Raw genomic sequence first — 17698 nt, 5'->3', positions numbered from 1 at the left:
AACATCGCTAGTGTATTGGTGCTTTGCCGTACGTGATGCGCTATTGTAACACAGTTTTGCATCCTACTGTGATTTACTATTTTAGTATATATTTCTCAATAATAGCATAAATTAGTAAATGTTGTCTTGAATGAATGTTTCAGAATCCAGCAGATGAGGCAGAGTTTCCTTAACATCAGTAGCCAGAGAAAACGATTTCCAGATTCTGTCTGAAAATATTTTGTAGGCACTTTGGCATCCTTTTTCGATAATGCTTTCTGAGACTTCTTATAGGCATCTTAATCTAAGTCGTCAGAGTCTTTCACCTGCTTTAAAGGATGCAACGCTGCCTTGCAGAACCACAGAAGAGTTGATGAACAGGAAAAGGATTTGTTTCTTTCCTTCTACTCTCGAGCTCTTTAATTTCACTTTTAAAATTCCGCTTTTGCCTTTGCTGTCTAGGACTTCCGGTGCAGCATCTCATGCAGGAGTGACGGTAGGGACTCTGCAGTTCCCGTTTCCAAGGGGTGCTGCTAACCCTTCCCTCTGTCAATGACATGGATTGTAGATTTTATTAACTACCTTTCCTCGAGCTTAGGAAAGCTCATTCCATTCCCAGTTCGCCAGTGGTTACGTTTTGTTATAGTAATTTAGATATGACTGAAAAGACTGGTCAGCTCAGTGGCCCGTACCCGCTTATCTCTAGAATTGTGTAATAAGAAATATTCATCAGAGTATACATTTTTTCTCAGATTACATACCCTGTGGTCTGATAGCCAGGAAAAGAGCTAGATAGATAGGTTCTTAGATTTCTCTTGAGTTACAGATGATCACCACGACTTTATTTCAGTCAAAATTTAGGTTCAAGGCCTATAAGAAATAAATGGTGAGAAATAATGTTTTGGTGAAAATTAAATATTCCGCTTCCCCTACCGTGATTTTCTTCCTTTAAGCATTCAATGTCAATGTCATTCAGGTAAGAATATGTGTTCTCAACAGGGCAGTAGCCTTGTCTGTCTAGTTTACTACTGAACCTCCAGTGACTGGTAGAGTGTCTTGTCTCTAACAAGCACATGGCAAATATTAAATCAATAATCAATACCACAGATACGGATTGAGCCCTACCGTGGACCGCGCGCTGGCATGTGTGCTGGTGGTTACTGCAGTAAACAAAACCGATGAAAACTTCTGCTGCCCTAGGTCTTACAGCCCAGCTTATTGTGTTACTATTTTACTGCCTAACTTGTATTACTAGACTAAAATACTCTTAGTGGGACGTTTTCAGATAGGGAGACCTAGTCTTTCAGGTGTGACCCTTGGGGCTACTGTCCCTGGTTTCTGTAATGAAGAATCAGTTCCCTTCTGCTTCCAAATATCACCAACACGACAATCTTCAAAAAAAAACTGCATCAGGAATCACAAAAAATAATGTGTGTTCCTAAAACTCCCTGCATGTCATGGCCATCTGTGTCATAACTGTATTTTTTGAATGCATGTAAATGTGGCTTCAGTTAGAATTCTGAGAAGCTTGAAAGCTTAAGGTCTCAGTCTCTAGCTGTCACGTGAGGTTTCGGAGATGAAGATTTGGGTAAAAATCTTTCTCGGTGCCTTTGTGGAAGAATGATTTTACATTTGTATCCAGCAGTGTTTACCTTTAGGTTTTGAAGTTGGTAAGCAGGGGCAGACCAGGTGTTTTGGACCATGACATTTATGAAACTCTCTGTCCTCTTTAAGGAAAAGAATACAAAATCCCTAGTCGGAGTTAGGGCTGGAGCCTTGGTGGAGTTTGTATGAATGAAGACCCTGGAGCTCAAGCCTCGTCAGCTTTAAGGCAGATCTATCTGCCTTTGGAAAGAACAGAAATATGAGTGTTTCCCAATAATCAAGCCTTGCGTTTTTTCTCGTGATGATGACCTGGTGGTCTTGAGTCTTACTTGCAGTTTCCTTTTTCCTCTGGCATCAACTCAAATGCCGTTTATATAAACAACATATTATTCAATCTTTAAGGAAAATAAGTATTCATTTCAGGCAGTACTATCCTCAGTAGAGTGGATTTTTTGCATTGGAAATGAACCTTGAATCTCTTCTGAACTAATTAGCCTATTTGCATCCATTCCCTGTGATAGAGAGACAAACCGACTTGTAGATTTCCTCATGCCACGCAGGCAGTGCAGGGCACTTGTCAGAGGCGTTGCTGCGAGACCGTGCACGTGACAGACACTCACAAATGTCCGTTGATTCAGGAAAAGGAAGATTGGATGCAATGTAGGATGCAGAGAATGGGGTTTTACCATTTGCAATAGAAAGAAGAAGGCTAGTGGCTCTTGGTGGTAGATCGTTGCCCTTGACATCCTAAGAGGCATATGGACTTTGACGGATGAGCGAAAAGGAGTCCTCAGAGGACCATGGCAACTTTATAACTGAAACCTTGTGATGGACGCTGAAGGCCAAGATATCAATGTTGAGACACAAAAGGAGGGGCAGGGCTGCAGGATTCCGTGGATGATGAACCTTTTCTGTATGCTGGAGGGATGCGCAAAGACAGGGCCCAGGAGCCCTGACCGGGGTGCCTCTGGCCGCAGAGCCTCTGGTGACAAGTCCCACTGCTGCCCGTCCTGAGCCTGCCACAGGTGGCTCTCCAAGGCTACGCAGGTAAACATGTGGCTGTTTCCACACGAAGGAGACAGGTGCGTGTGTATCTTCCCAGAGGCACCGATGTCACGGGTAGCTTAGTATTAAGGATGCAGCTGGCTCTGCTCGGCTCCATTACAAGGGGAGACTCTCTCATCAAGGAATTCCTGGTGGGAAGAGGAAACACCGCCTGAGAGGGTGGCTTCACCGGGACGATGGAAGGTGGAGGAGGGGCTGGAAGTGGGTTTGGACGCGTTTGCTTGGGTGTCACGGCCACCTGAGACCCGCTGCAGTCGTGAACGCATCCATGTTTTATGCCTTCGGACTGTTGATGGGCTGTTTCCCTGTCACGGTCGGGGTGGATCTGTGGAAGCGTGGCCATCCTCTCGGGGACGCTGGATGGCCGGCGTTCCTCCAGGTCTGTCTTGATTTTCTACCTTCTTTGCTTGGAATTTCCATGGATTCCAGGCTAACGTGGACACAGTCTTCTCTTTGTGTTGGGCACAGTAAACGTGCAGCATAAGTCTGTCTCACCAGTGTCACTTCTCCCAGGGACCCTTCACTTTGCTGTCAGCTCTGATGGTATGACTTTTCTTTGGCTTTTCCTGGGATGCTTTAGGCCATAAAAAATCTAGGTGTGACAGGATCCCTGGAAGTTATTGGCAGGAATGACAGTTACAGGTAAATATATTGCAGCAAACAGTTACTCTCCTGCCTGCCTGCCAACTGCTGCCTTCCTTTCTTCCTTCTTCCCCCTTCCCTTCCTCTGTCCCTTTGTAAAGTCAACACATGTGTAGAATGCCTTAAAATTGTAAGAAAAATGATGAGTTTTTCTTTGAACATGAGTTACTTGCAGACACTTTATAACGACCTTGTTGTGCACGGGGATGACCTCACCGAACCCTCACAGGCCTCTGTGGAGCAGGTAACAGTGTCCTCACCTGCCCTGAGGGACACTCGTTCTGTGGTGAGGCTGAGCCAGTTTCCGGGAGGGCAGTGTTGAACCAGATCCATGTGGGCTGCCGGCACTGGCAGTTCTGAGCCTGCCCCAGGCTCCCTGGGCCGGGTCTGCGTGTGAGGGGAGAGTTCTGTTCCCTCCTGTTCCTGTGTCAGCAGGGATGTCACCTCCCAACCCATCCCCACCGATGGATGCCTTGACTCTGCAAACTCAAATACACATCTCACTTAGGGCATCAGTTCCACAAGGACAGGCACAGATGCCCCCTATTTGCTGAAACGTGGATTCAGTGCAGCACATTTTAGCAGCAGCTACATATGATGAGAACATTTTTCTGCAAATTCCTGTCTTAGACATTCCTATTCTCAAACACCGGGCATCTTCCCTGGGGTTATGTATGGAGCCCTGATCCAGTGGCTGTTTCCTGGGAGTGTGTTTGGGTTTTGAGGAGTGGAGATGTCAGTGTGGACGTGACCCATTAAAGCCCCTTTCGCCGCCCCCACGAGTCCTGTGATGGGCCGCACGCCGTTACCCGAGTGGGGCTTGGGGCGGAACCCACCCTGAGCAGGTGCTGAAGGGAAAGGCGGGTTTGGTGTCCCCATTACGAGGCTGTCAATCATCTTAATTTCATAATGAGGAGAGACACCGTCAAGCAGGAAGATTCCTAAACATCGTCCGCTGGTTGATCACGTCGCTGTCTAAATGCGTCTCTGAAGAGAAAGACGCGAGCTGAGCATATTTCCTGTGCTTTATTACTGCCTGGGATGTTACGAGACAGGTAAGAGGTGAGCGTAAATCGTGTGCATTGAGCAGAATGAAGTGGTTGGAAGAGAGCTGCCTGGTGCTGAACAGCACGGTGTTGGTAAACGCCTCGCAGAAGCCCTTCCCACACTTGCGTTGTTGTGCAGACAGACGGGATTGTGTCCTCTTTGAAGGTCAACAAAACCTCGGGCTGCCTGTGACGGATAGAATCCATCTGCTGCAGCTTTCACGGGGAAACGCGTTTATTTCAAGGCAGAAGGTTACGTTTTTGCCAATGCCACTGCGTTCCATGGAAGATGACACTCTTTTTGGGGACAGCCACGTGCACCCTGGGACCCTCCACGGGACAGGTGTGGCCGGACCCCCGAGGGTGACCCTGCTAAGAGTAAACTCAGAGGTTGGAGAATCTGCTTGGACCCACTGAACCCACGAAACCACTTACGAGATGAATCCTTCAGGAGACAAATGTTGCCTGGGAGCCACTCGGTTGCTGTGGGTTTGTTAAGCCCCTGCTCTATACCCGGTACCTGGATGTGTCCCATGAGCACAGTCCTGCCCTCAAGGAGTTCATGAGTGTGTGGTCTGGGCGTTCTGGTGGAAAGTGTGTCTGTGGGAGGGGCAGTTGCTCTGCTGAGCCCGCCCTGGGGTCCAGCCCTGGGGTCCGCTTGGCCAGAGTGCATGGCCGTGTCACAGCCCGTTCCCACCCCAGGCCCCTGAGCTGCACACCCGACTCCTTCCGCAGTGGACCTGGGATTCCAGAGCAGGTGTGGGCCGCGAGCGGGAGGCTACGCTGCCGGGGCTCCTTAGATGTCAGTGTCAGCTGGTCCGTTGTTTCCTCACGAAGATGGTTCCTGCGCTGCTGTCTTCCCGTCTTCTTCACTGACTCGGCTCATGACAGCATCAGGACGGTTCCATTACCCAGTATCAGGGGCGGTTTGTTCTTCGGGCAGTGTAATTAATCTCTAGTTTTAATAACGTGAATATTCAAATTATTGTGTACCAAGTTACATGAAATCATAAACATAACAATAAATTAGGATTTCTAAGCTGCTGCACGAAGCTGAGTGAATTTTCCCTGTCTTAGCATTAGGTAACTCATATGTTCTTGCCTGTCACCGTCTGCCATGGGGGGTGGGGCGGGGGAGGGCTGGTCCACGCGTGACCCTCCCGAGGGGTGACTCTGCTGCGGTGCATGGACTTCTGTCCCGTGGAGGTGGGTGCAGGTTCACGGTGACCAAGTGGGTCCAGCACACCGTTGGCGCTTGTGCCATCAGTGACGCTGACAGAGACACACATCAAAGCCATGCCATGTGCTTCTCTGCTCTGTGGGAGGGGACCCGGCTGAGAGGAGAAGGAGCCGGACGGATCCTGGCTGGGATTCAGCGCCAGCTTCAGGGCCGGGAGCACCTTTCATCCTATGGTCGGTGACCTGGAGGGATCGCCAGTCCTGGGGTGGGGGCTCCGAGCACCGCCAAGGGGTCTTCAGGGTCGGTGCCCACAGACTAGATGTATCAGGGGTCACTGGGGTGTCCCAGTGCTGGGGCATAGCTGGAAGTGTGTACGGATGTGCGGACAGAAAGCTGGAGTAAAATGAGTCAAACAGCGGCAGTGCCTCCTTGGGAAGGGCTGGTTCCTGATGAAGTTTCAAGTGAGGCAATCAGACCGAAATCCACCCTTTGCAGAGCAGTTCTGTGCCAGACATGCCTGCAGATCCAGAAGAACCAAGAGGAGGCTCTGTGGGCAGATGAGGAGGATTTGTACGGGAAAGTCCTTTTCCAAATGTCAGAAATGAGGGGAGGCAGCCCAGATGGGTTTAGCAGAAATGAACACGTGCATTTGGGAGCCGGGCTTGTGTTACCGAATTAAGTTGTGTGGATAACCCCCAGCCCGGCTGGACCAATTGCCTTGGAGGGAAAAGGTTCTTTGCCCCTTCGGATCTGTGTGGCCAAAGAATGGAGAAGTGGGAACTTGGTTCACAGGTCGACTTCTTGCCCGCGTGGGGAGGGGTTTGATTTTAGAGTCAAGACAAAGGGAGGAGGGGGGAGGCCGAAGATGGGGAGGCCCATGCATTAGTCTCCGAGGAAGGGCAGGGCTCTCCCAGGGAGCAGGCTGCCACCCCTTTGTATCCTTTTTCAGTCCCTGACTTCCAGTCATGGCGTCATTCCGCTGGGTGTGTCATTTAGTCGCTAATGTAGTAAAATCAGCCTAGCATGAGACCCCGGGTCTGTGGGAGGTCAGATTCATCACCGTCTTGGTCCCAGCTGGTTCCTTCTGGTTTTTGGTTTTCTCTCCGTGTAGCTTCCTTTCTTCATCTCCAGACCCCGAGACTTAAAGATTTACGTTAGTTCCTGTTGGGGGGCAGGGAGGTGACGGGTTCCGATTGATGATCCAGTGTCAGCTCTGGCCACGCTGGTGCATCTCCCGCGAGCAGGCGTCACCCTGAGAGGTGGTGCTGCGATGCTCCGTCGGTCCACAGGTTGGACTCTGTGCTGAGCATCATTTTAGGAACTGAACGATGCTTTAGAAAGTGAAGGTGTAGGTCCTTCTAGAAATGCTGTTTCCCAGTCTTCCCTTTCCAGTGCTTCTAGGTGCAGGACCATGAGGTAGGTGTAGTCACAGCCCAGCAGGGGAAATGAGGGGCGAAACTTCAGAGGGCTGTCACTTTGTATGACACACCAAACCAACACACTGCTGTTCTAGCATCCAAACAGTGGGAAACGGGAGATTCAGAGAGTTTTACTTCTCCTGGTGCATTCCTCACAGCAAACTGTGCATACGTATCCCTCTCACTGCTGACTCTTACTTAGGGACACATCCTGACATCATTTTCCTATTTCCTGAAAAGATGGAGAAGAGGGGTTTCCAGGCAACTGCTCACCCCCTCATGCCTAGGCTCACATCGCAGTTGAGCTAGGCCATCCGCTGAGCGCTGTAGCTCTCTGGGTCCCCTGGGCGAGGCAGATGCACACATAGGTGATTGTGTCAAAAGGGGACACAGAAAGGGGGCTCTTGGGTCAAAGGGCATTGTCGGAGCCCTCCCTCAGGGGCAGGAGGCAGCAAGGTACGAGACTCTGTTACTTGTGGGTCAGCACGTAACAGGGGGGTTTGGGGGAGATGAGAGGTGTCGCCTGGGAAGGCGTTTGTACTTGCTCCGTGGTATGGGGGGCTGGCGGTTCTGTCAGGAGGAGAGGAGAGCCCCCCCATCCAGCTTGCAGGTTACAAAGGCTCTGAGGGAGGGCACAGTCTGGGAGAAGGGGCAGGGCGATGACAGTGAGCTGCGAGTGCAGGTAGCCAGGGTCGCCCACCCGCTGCCCGTGGCTATTCTTGGCAGACACACACTCCGTCAGCACCGGGGTGCTGCCTAGGTGCCGGGGTGGCAGAAAAGACAAATGTGGTGCGTGTCTTGCGCAGCTCACAACCAGCCAGAGCCGATCACGAAACAGATACTTTGCTGGGCAAGGTGAGAGCGGCCTTGGAGCTTGGGTGACCATCCAGCCCAGCTTACGGGTGTGCTTTCTCGGAACGTGGAAAACTTTACCAGCACCAGGAGCCGGATGTCTCCTTCAGAAAACTGCCGGAATGGCAAACACCAAGAAAGGCAAAGCAAAATCAAACACGTGTGCGGGAGCTTGGCGCCGCTTGTCACTTAGACACCAAGGCCCGTCACTGTTCTTCCTAGAAGGAGCCGGGTAAGCACTGACGGAGCTGGGGGTCAGGGCACAGGGACACGATGCCCTCAGAGCACAGGGGAGGAAGGAAGAGCCTGTGCTCTTGACTCTGTGCCCCCTCCCTCCCCTCTGCCTGTTGTCAAAGCCTCACATGCTGCCAGAGACCCCACACCCTCCTCCTGGCGAAGCCTCCACGTATGGCCCACTGCCTGGCGTCACCCCCCGACCGGTCCTGTTTGCAGAAATAATTACCAGTTGGCAGACACACCGCCTGAAGGATTCCACCAGAGCTGAATCATATGCTAAACGGACGTAATAAACGAAATTAGCCGATGACTGTTTGCTGTTTTGAGGACGTGGCTGAGAGGAGAGCACAGCATCTCCTGTGTATCAGGTGAGGTTCCTCTTCATCGGAAGACCTGCTGCCATCCTGGTGTTTCCTCCATACACTCCGCATCCCAAGATAAAGGTCTTCCTCTCTGCGTGGTGTCCTCAGTGACAGACGCTACAGGCGAGGCCTCCGTCCTGCTCTTTTGTAAAGATTTGGAAGCTAAATGTCTAGCATCTTATCTACTCTGCAGCCCACTAGTGGTTATAATTCTGGGGCTCCTCTGGTGCCTTCCACACCAAGTATTCCTCCAGTAGGGATGAGGTCAATGTTGTCTCCAGCACTGCCCTTCCCTTCTTCCTCTGGGGAATGCGGCCAGCGACAGAGAACCTGGGGCTGAGAGCAGCTCTGTTCCAGTGCAGGCCTAAGAGGAAGAGAAAACCCAAGGGAGCAGGAACAGACCAGACTGTCCAGCCTGAGCGGACACCCCTGAACTTGCACAGTCCCCAGTTAGCATCTCAGCCTGAGGCCAGATGGTTAGAGCCCCTGCCTGTCCTGCCGTCCCAGGGCCACCAGCCTTTCTCTTCCTTTTTTTTCTGTTGAATCCTGGGAAAAGCAAATCCAGCTGCTGGCTGGGTTCCAGTTTTGGAGGCAGGTACCGGGAGAGGTCAGTGGTCAGGGTGCTTGTGAGCACAGGTGGCCGCGCAGAGCCTGCCCGCCCTCTCCTGTGAGTCTATCAGTGTGTCAGTGACCGAAGGCCCCTGTGCGGACAGCAGGGTGGCCTCTGGTGGCACAAAGGAGAAAGTCCTCCAGACGCTCCAGCCCGCCCAGGAGTCTAGCTGGGATGGGGCACGCGTTCAGCCAGGTGGGGCCCCAGTGCCAGCCCTGCAGAGGGATTTGGGCAGACACGCCTGGCCTTGAGTCAGTCACTGAGTCCTGCTTTCCGGCGACAGACAGGGACCGCAGAAGTTCTCCTTCGTCCAGCTATCCTGGGGTCACTCAGACGAAAAGTGGAAACAAAGCGCCTTTGCAGGTCAGGCCATCAGAGAGGGATCTGGAGGGAGGTGGCCGTGACGTGACGGAAGGGGCAGCACAGGGCGGGATGGCTGCGCCCCCCCCCCCCCAGCTGCCTGCCTGCAGAGAAGCACAGGGTTAATTACTGTTTTGCCTAAAACATTGATTTTTATTAGTGATGCTGATGGGATTGCATTGCTGGCTTATCTCTTAGCTGGCTTAGCAGGTTTTTTTGGCCTCTTATCTCAGTTTATTTACTCAACTAAGGGATTCAATGCTGTCCTTTGGGGAAAGCAAGTTATGATAATTACTTATCAGTCGACACAGTTTATTGAGTGCCTGCCTCATCTTCCAGGACTCAGCTCAAGAGGCATCTCTCTGGGAGCAGCTGGCGTCCCAGGGCCCCTTCGGCCCCGCCTGCCTCCTGGCAGGTGATTATCTGTTTGCAGCAGTGTTTCCTATGGTAGCGTCTTCCTGGCCGAGCTGTGTGCCATCTGGCAGGTGGAGATGCTCCGTAAATGCCTGAGCTGGGGGCGGGGGGATGGAGTGGGAAGCAGGAAGTTGCCAGCAGCTCCCGCCCACACGGTGCTCCAGATGGGGATCAGGGGTTACCATTGGTCAGAGGAGGTTCCTGAGCCCCCCCTCCCAGTCTGCAAGTTACCTCTTCCACCTGCCGGCCAGGGTTGAGCTCATCTGTGCTCTGTGTCCTGGAGGTTGGGAGCCAGATCCTGTTCCCACACCAGGTGCCTGGGTCTAATATCGACACACAACGCACCTGCGCAAGGCCTGAAGCTGGTGGGAGCTTGGCAGTGATAAGACCCCTTCTTTCCATCTCATCTCATCCACCAACTATGACAGTAATTTTGTCGACGTTGGTTATTAACTTTTTATCTCCACTGATATTATGCAGTCGATTTTGTGAACTAACTGGTGAGTGGTGCGTTTTTATATGGACCCAGATGGATTCGAAGCAGGTTAAAAACTATCTTTCCAGCGTCTTTCTTTAAAGAGGTAGATAAGGTTTACTTATTCTTTTTTCCTTTTTGGTTGACTTATCATTTCTGACAGCAAAGTCATGCGATGATAAAACTGTTCCCACACTTCGATCTGTAAAATGCTCTTGCCGTGGCACTGTTTCTTTTAAGTCACTGTTGTTACTTTCTCATTCTTTGCTGAAGGGTCATCTTCGTTTTGAACAAAAGATCAAGTTCAGTCAACAAATTCATCAGGTAGCCTATCACTGGGGTCATTGAACTTGGCTTTGAGAATAGCAGTTCTTTGAAGCCCTGTGTCACACCAGTGGAGCTGTCTCTGAACAGGGCCAACAAGTGGTTAAATTGCAGTGGAAACACCTGTGGTAAAATAATGTAAATAAAGGAATCTTGAAGGAGGGAAGCTGAATTTACAAAGAAATATTTGTGTACAGCTCCATAGTGTGTGGACTTTCACAGAACTGCCTCATTAAACTGACACATGCACACTCAAAATGCTCACCCTGTTTGGCCCTGAACAAGCATCCTGGAATGGGCAATAAATGCAGAAATTAACCTTTTGCACACAGTTGTTTATGTCATGTTTATTTATAATAGGCAACACCTATTATGATGGGGGCTGGTTAAGGGAGCATGGCAGATTTGTGTGGCGGTTCCACTGCCTGGAATACTAGTCTCTGATTAATAACTGGACTTGGGAAGGCCATTTAATGACAGGAGAAGTGGGAGGGCAGTGTGTGTAGCGTACTGGTGGTCCGTCACCGGTACAGCCAGACCATGCCTCTGGAGGCTTCTGGTTAGCTGCATGACAGAAGATCAACAGTGTTCAGCTGGGGGACCATAGGGACATTTTTAGATGCTTATTTACTCCCTTTTAGACCTTTTCTAGAATGTGTTTTTATTGTTAATTAAGACAATATATATTGAATAGTGTGGTATTTTTGCTGACTTTAAATCTGTCTGTGACAACAATGAGACACCACGACACACCTGCTGGAATGTCTAAAATCCAGGACATTGACACCAAGTGCTGTTGAGGTTGTGGACTGACAGGAACTCCTTCATGGCTGGTGGGGATGCAAAACGGTGCAGACACTTTGAGAGACGGTCTGGAAGTTTCTTACAAAGCAGAAGTTAGTCTTACCATATGACCCAGCGGTCACACTCCTTGGTATTTACCCAAATGAGTTGAGAACTCATGTACGAACAAAGACATGCACACAAATGTTTATAGCAATTTTATTCATAATCGTAAATACTTGGAAGCAACCAGTATGTCCTTCCATAGGTGAATGGGTAAACTGTGGTGCATCCAGACAATGAAATATTACTCGGTAATAAAAAGAAATGAGCTATCTTGCCATGAAAAGACACAAAGGAACTTTGAGTACATACAGGCACACTGCTGAGATGTTGCTGGTTTGGTTCCAGACCACTGCAGTAAAAGGAATATGGCAATAAAGCAATTTTTTTGGTTTCCAAGTGCATGTAAACGTTGTGTTTGCACTTAATACAGTCTATTTACTGTACAATAGCATAATGTGTAAAACAATGTGCATACCTTAATTAAAAATACCTTATTACTAAAAATGCCCACACAATCTGAGACTTCAGCGGGTCGTAATCTTTTTGCTGGAGGGCATTGCCTCAACGTTGACGGCTGCTGACTGGTCAGGGTGGTGGTCGCTGAAGACTGGGGAGGCTGCAGCGGTTTCTTAAAGTAAAGACAGCAGAGAATCTGCCGCATCAGTTGACTTCCTTTCAAGCATGATTTCTTGGTAGCAGGCAATGCCATTGGATAGCATTTTACCCACAGTAGAACTTCTTTCGAAATTGGAGTCAGTCCTCCCAAACCCTTTCACTGCTTTCTCAACTAAGTGTATGTAATCTTCTTAATCCTTTGTCTTCATTTCAATAATCTTTATAGCATCTTCACCAGGAGCAGATTCTATCTCAAGGAACCACTTTCTTTGCTCATCCCTAAGCAACTCCTTCCTCATCCATTAAAATTTTATTGTGAAATTGCAGCAATTCACTCACATCTTTGGCTCCACTTCGAACTCTAGTTCTCTTGCTGTTTCCACCACATCTACAGTAATTTCTTCCACTGAAGTCTGAACCCCTTAAAGTCACCCATGAGGGTTGGAACCGTCTTCTTCCAAACTCCTGATAAGGTTGATGTTTTGATCCCTTCTCACCAATCACAAGTACTCTTAATGGCATTTTGAAGGATGAATCCTTTCCAGAAGGCTTTCAATTTACTTTGCTTAGATCCACCAGAGGAATCACTGTCTATGGCAGCTATAGCCTTATGAGATGTGTTTCTTAAATAATAAGGCTTGAAAGTCAAAATAGCTCCTTGATCCATGGGCTGTAGAATGGATGTTGTGTTACCACGAAAACAACATTAATCTCCTCTCCATCTCCATTAGAGCTCCTGGGTGACCAGGTGCATTGTCAAGGAGCGATCATATTCTGAAAGGAATCTTTTTTTCTGAGAAGTAGATTTCAACAGTGGGCTTAAAATGTTCAGTAAACCATGTTGTAAACCGATGTGCTGTCATCCAGGCTTTGTTGTTCCATTTATAGCACACAGACAGAGTAGATTTAGCATAATTCTTAAGGGCCCTGGGATTTTCGGAATGGTAAATGAACATTGGCTTCAACTTAAAGTCACCAGCTGCATTAGCCTCAAACAAGAGAGTCAGCCTGTCCTTTGAAGCTTTGAAGCCAGGCATTGACTTCTCCTCTCCAGCTATGAGAGTCCTAGATGCCATCTTCTTCCAATAGGAGGTTGTTTAATCCGCACTGAAAATCACTAATGATCTGAGCTGGATCTTGTGGATAACTTGCTGCAGCTTCTACATCAGCACTTGCAGCTTCCCCTTGAACTTTTGTGTTATGAGATGGCTTCTTTCCTTAAGCCTCATGAACCGACCTCTGCTAACTTCAGACTTTTCTTCTGCAGCTTCCTAACGTCTCTCAGTCTTCATAGAATTGAAGAGAGCTGGGGACTGGCTCTGGATTAGGCTTTGGCTTAAGGGAATGATGTGGCTGGTTTGATCGTCTATCCAGACCACTCACATTTTCTCCACATCAACAATAAGGCTGTTTCTCTTTCTTATCATTTGTGTATTCACTGGAGTAGCACTTTTAATTTCCTTCAAGAACTCTCCCTTTGCATTCACGACTTGGCTAAGGGTCCAAGAGGCCCCACTTTCAGCCTGTCTCAGCTTTCGACATACCTTCCTCACTGAGCTCAGTCATTTCTAGCTTGTGGAGATGAACAGGCAGAGCACACGGGATTTTTAGTTTTGCATTTGGCAAAACTCATAGAACGTACAACATAAACAGTGACCCCTAATGTAAACTATGGACTTTGGGTGATAATAACCATTACCATTAATGGTAACACATGTAGCACCCAACCCAAAAGGGCGATAAGAGGGGAAACCGGGTGTGGGGGAATATGTGGGAATTCTCTGTACTTTCTGCTCCGTTTTTCTGTAACCCTAAACCTGCTCTATAAAAAAATTAAATTACATTTTAAAAATCTGTAAATGCCCATCATAGGACGTTTGGAAACTACAGAAAAACAGAAATAAGAAATTCGAGGATCTGGGAGTGAGCGTGCCCTTTCGATTTAAAGTGAGAGACGTGTGACTCTGTCCCTAAGAGCTAGAACACGCTTGGCATCTAACTGACCCAATGAAATTTGTTGACCGAATGACTGTTTAGTGTAGAAACGGAAATGACTGTATAATCGGCTTTGTTTACTGAGCGTCGTATTGTGAGCTGCAGCAACGTGCTTCTCTTTAAGGCAGGAGTGTCCCCTGGTGACTGTGAGCCTTGTGAGGACACACAGCTCCATGCACAGGTGACATTCGGGTGGGTAAAGAGCTCATCACACTTATTTCAGGGACAGTGGCCCAGGGCACAGGCTTCCAAGAAAGGGGGTTACCACGGCCTTGTTTTCTGGCTGCTCGTATGTTGCATGATGAAATGGCATCGTCTCCAGGGGCCACCGGGCATCCTGTGCTGACCTCCCTGTCCCCCCTCTGCAGGTGGTCATCACAACAGCCTTAAGCCTGTCGGCAGCGGCCCCACCTTTGCCATCACCACTGCCACCGCCACCATGGTCTCCGTGGACCCCAAGGGACTTGGGGGCCCGTCCCCCTCCAGCGTGCAGCCTTGCCACTTCCTGACCCTGGCGCCCATCAAAATACCCCTGCGGACCACACCCTTCTCTGGTAAGTGCACAGCCTGGTCTCTCAGAGCCTCGGGCTGCATCGGAGTCCACAGCATGGAGACCAAGGCGGGGACCTGCCGTCCCCCAGATTCATGGTTCCCTGCGTGCTGGGGGCGTCGGGGGAGGGCTCATCCTCAGATCACGCAAACGGACCTCAGTTCCCTTGACCAAGGTCATGTTGGTCAACCCGGGCATTTTCTGCCATAAAGCAAAGTGTAAAGTTTCTGTTTGAAGAAATGAGACATTCCTTTACTTACTCTTCATGGGGAGTGATGCACATGACTGAGAAATTTCTAATTTTCCTGTGTGGGGCTTGAAAAAAGCAAAGGCAACATGATGGAAAACAGTTAAGCATCGGAGTTAATGAAACACAAAAAAGTATAAAACTCAGACTCGCATGGGGCCCTCACTGAGCCATCCCTCCTGGGCTGGCCAGCTGGGCCTGCTCTGAACACATGGAGTGGGGTCCTCCCCACCACGGTGGGACTGGTGCAGAGGTCCACCAAAGCCCGTGGCTGAGGAAGAGACAGGGTAGCCACCAAGGTTTGGAGCTCACCCGTTCAGCGGGTGTACTATTCTAAGTCCGCGGGGCGGAGGCGGGGCTGGCAGACATTCTGGTGTCGTGAGCGATGCTGAGATGCAGGATGAGATGCGGAAGGCCTGGTCCTGGATTGGTTGCAACTCTGTTGTCCAAACATGTTCTCAGCTGTACGCGCACATCTGCTAACTGTCACCAGCACTCCACGTGTCCCAGCTGTCCTGGTGAGTGCATGTTTGGGTCTGTCCTTAAATGTCACAAAAACAGCGTTGACTTGGAATAACCTTTAGTAAGTACTGGAGTCTTGGGAGTCAGCACTATTACTTGAGTTTTAGTTTTTCACATGATACAGTAAGACTTGGATAGAAATTCTGTGGAATTATAATATTAATTCTATACTAGAGTTAACCCTAGAATTGTATATTAGCACTATATCATTAATTGCTAGGTTATCTGTCATAGAAGCATCTTTAGATTGTGAGATACATAATCTTTTTTTCATGGTAGAAATAGATTAACCTGGTTTCATTACTTTCCAGTTTGGGGAGTGCTTTTGGTTTTCTGGTCGTGTTTCTAGTAAATCTGATGTGGTCTTCTCAACACTGGACCTTGGCTTCTGTGTTTCTATGTTGACCTGATAAATTCATTGGTAATAAAATGTTGTATTCTCAAGAACAAAATCTTATTTCTATTTCAGCGTGTTAGTGAACATGCAGTTAGGGTGTGACGGGGAGAATAAATAAAGCACATGGATAATCTCCTGTGTGGAACATAATTTACAGCTGTGTCAAGATTCTGGTTTTAAAATCCATCAGTCCACTGGCATTTATTAAGGATGACTTACTATTTTCTGAGCAAATTAATCTTAGAAAGAACCCAAAACCAAGCCCTGTGTACCCCAGGGGCGGCTTCACTCTTCATGTCTCTTATATGATTTATAAAGTGACATAATCATTAGGCGTCTTTCCATGTTGGCATTTTATAAGGCTCTATAATCAAATCTGCCATAATGTGCATTCAGTTAGAAAAAGACAACCTCCATGTGATCTATCTTGTACAAAACTGCCGAAGTGGACAGTCAGAAGATGAAGGGGCCCTACTTAACAGGTGCTTCTGATATGGCCTTTGTCTTGCTGGCGTTGGTCCCTTTGATCTGAAACTACAGGGGTTGAAACTGGGGCTGCGGGTCTGGACGAGTGACCCCAGCCCAGTGGGTGGTCCCTGAGCTCTTTGGCCGATCCCAGTGTTGGATATGGTACTTCCAGGGCTGCCCCTGTAAGTGGTTCTCTGGCAGGGAGGACCACCTACCCACCTAGAAGTGTTGCCCTGGCTCTCCTCTTTTTTTTTTTTTTTTTTAAAGGAGTAAAACTGTGGTTTTCTTTTTTTTTTTTGGAAGATGTTGGGGGTAGGAGTTTATTAATTAATTAATTTTTGCTGTGTTGGGTCTTCGTTTCTGTGCGAGGGCTTTCTCTAGTTGTGGCAAGCGGGGGCCACTCTTCATCGCGGTGCGCGGGCCTCTCACTGTCACGGTCTCTCTTGTTGCGGAGCACAGGCTCCAGACGCGCAGGCTCAGTAGTTGTGGCTCACGGGCCTAGTTGCTCCGCGGCATGTGGGATCTTCCCGGACTGGGACACGAACCCGTGTCCCTTGCATTAGCAGGCAGATTCTCAACCACTGCGCCACCAGGGAAGCCCTGGCTCTCCTCTTGATGTTAGAAGAAGGCATTTGAGAGAGACTGGCTAGGTCCCTGATGAAAACCTTCTCAGAATTTCCCTTGAATACTTTCTGAAAACCAAGCCTTGAAGGAGACTGAGGGCAGACAGTTTGTCCATCAGAGCTGGGTTTTTTTAACCCCCGTCAGTAGCCCTATGGAATGTGAGCCAGTGAGACTGAAGAGTGGATAGTCCTGATTCTCAGTGGAGGTCCAGGTATTCTGCTCAGAAATCCCTAACCCCCCTGAAAACAGATGGAGTGGAGGAGGGATGGGGATAGGAGAAAGGACGGCTGGTGGAGGGAGGGGGGCCAAGGGGATAGAATGGCATCGACAGAAAGAGAGATATCATAGGCCCAGAAAAACGCACCTCTCTGGGAAGTTTGCTCCATATTCAAATTGATTTTATAAAAGCACATGAACTTTAATTTATCTACAGATGAATAATCCTGCTTTTATTCAGAAGATAATAATTCCCATTTTAGATAAATGAGTTAGACTATTTTATTTACACCCTAAGCTTGGAGATAAAAGCCAGATAACCTCAGAAGCCCTATGTGGTTCAGCTTTACGGTTCTCAACTGGCGGCAGTTTTGTCCCCAGCAGATACTCGCCAGTGACCAGAGACATTTTTTGGTCATTGAAACTTGATGGTTGCTACTGGGATCTAGAGGATAGAGACCAGGGATCCTGCTACACATCTGACAGCAAAGGACAGCACCTGTGGTAAAGGATTATCTGGCCCCAAATGTTAGTAGGGGCTCCATCAAGAAACCCTAGTTCGTGTTCTAGATGTCTACTTAAACCGCGGAAACCAGGACTAGTGTATGAAGAAGAAGTTCTGGTCCAGTAACTGTAGGACCCAAAA

At 48.9% G+C, this 17698-nt stretch overlaps 1 protein-coding gene across 1 annotated transcript in view; it reads left to right on the top strand.

The window, feature by feature from the left end:
• The window catches only part of TCERG1L (transcription elongation regulator 1 like), a 196933-nt gene that overhangs the window by 27076 nt on the left and 152159 nt on the right, over positions 1-17698 (top strand). Inside the window, exon 7 of the mRNA XM_049696896.1 lies at positions 14397-14582. Coding sequence (XP_049552853.1) covers positions 14397-14582 — 186 coding nt within the window. The remainder of the gene's footprint in view (positions 1-14396; positions 14583-17698) is intronic.

Source organism: Orcinus orca, chromosome 14, assembly GCF_937001465.1.
Source record: "Orcinus orca chromosome 14, mOrcOrc1.1, whole genome shotgun sequence".
NCBI classification, from domain to species: Eukaryota; Metazoa; Chordata; class Mammalia; order Artiodactyla; family Delphinidae; genus Orcinus; species Orcinus orca.
Note: the sequence above shows the minus strand (reverse complement) of the source record. Positions and strands in the feature narration are given on the sequence as shown.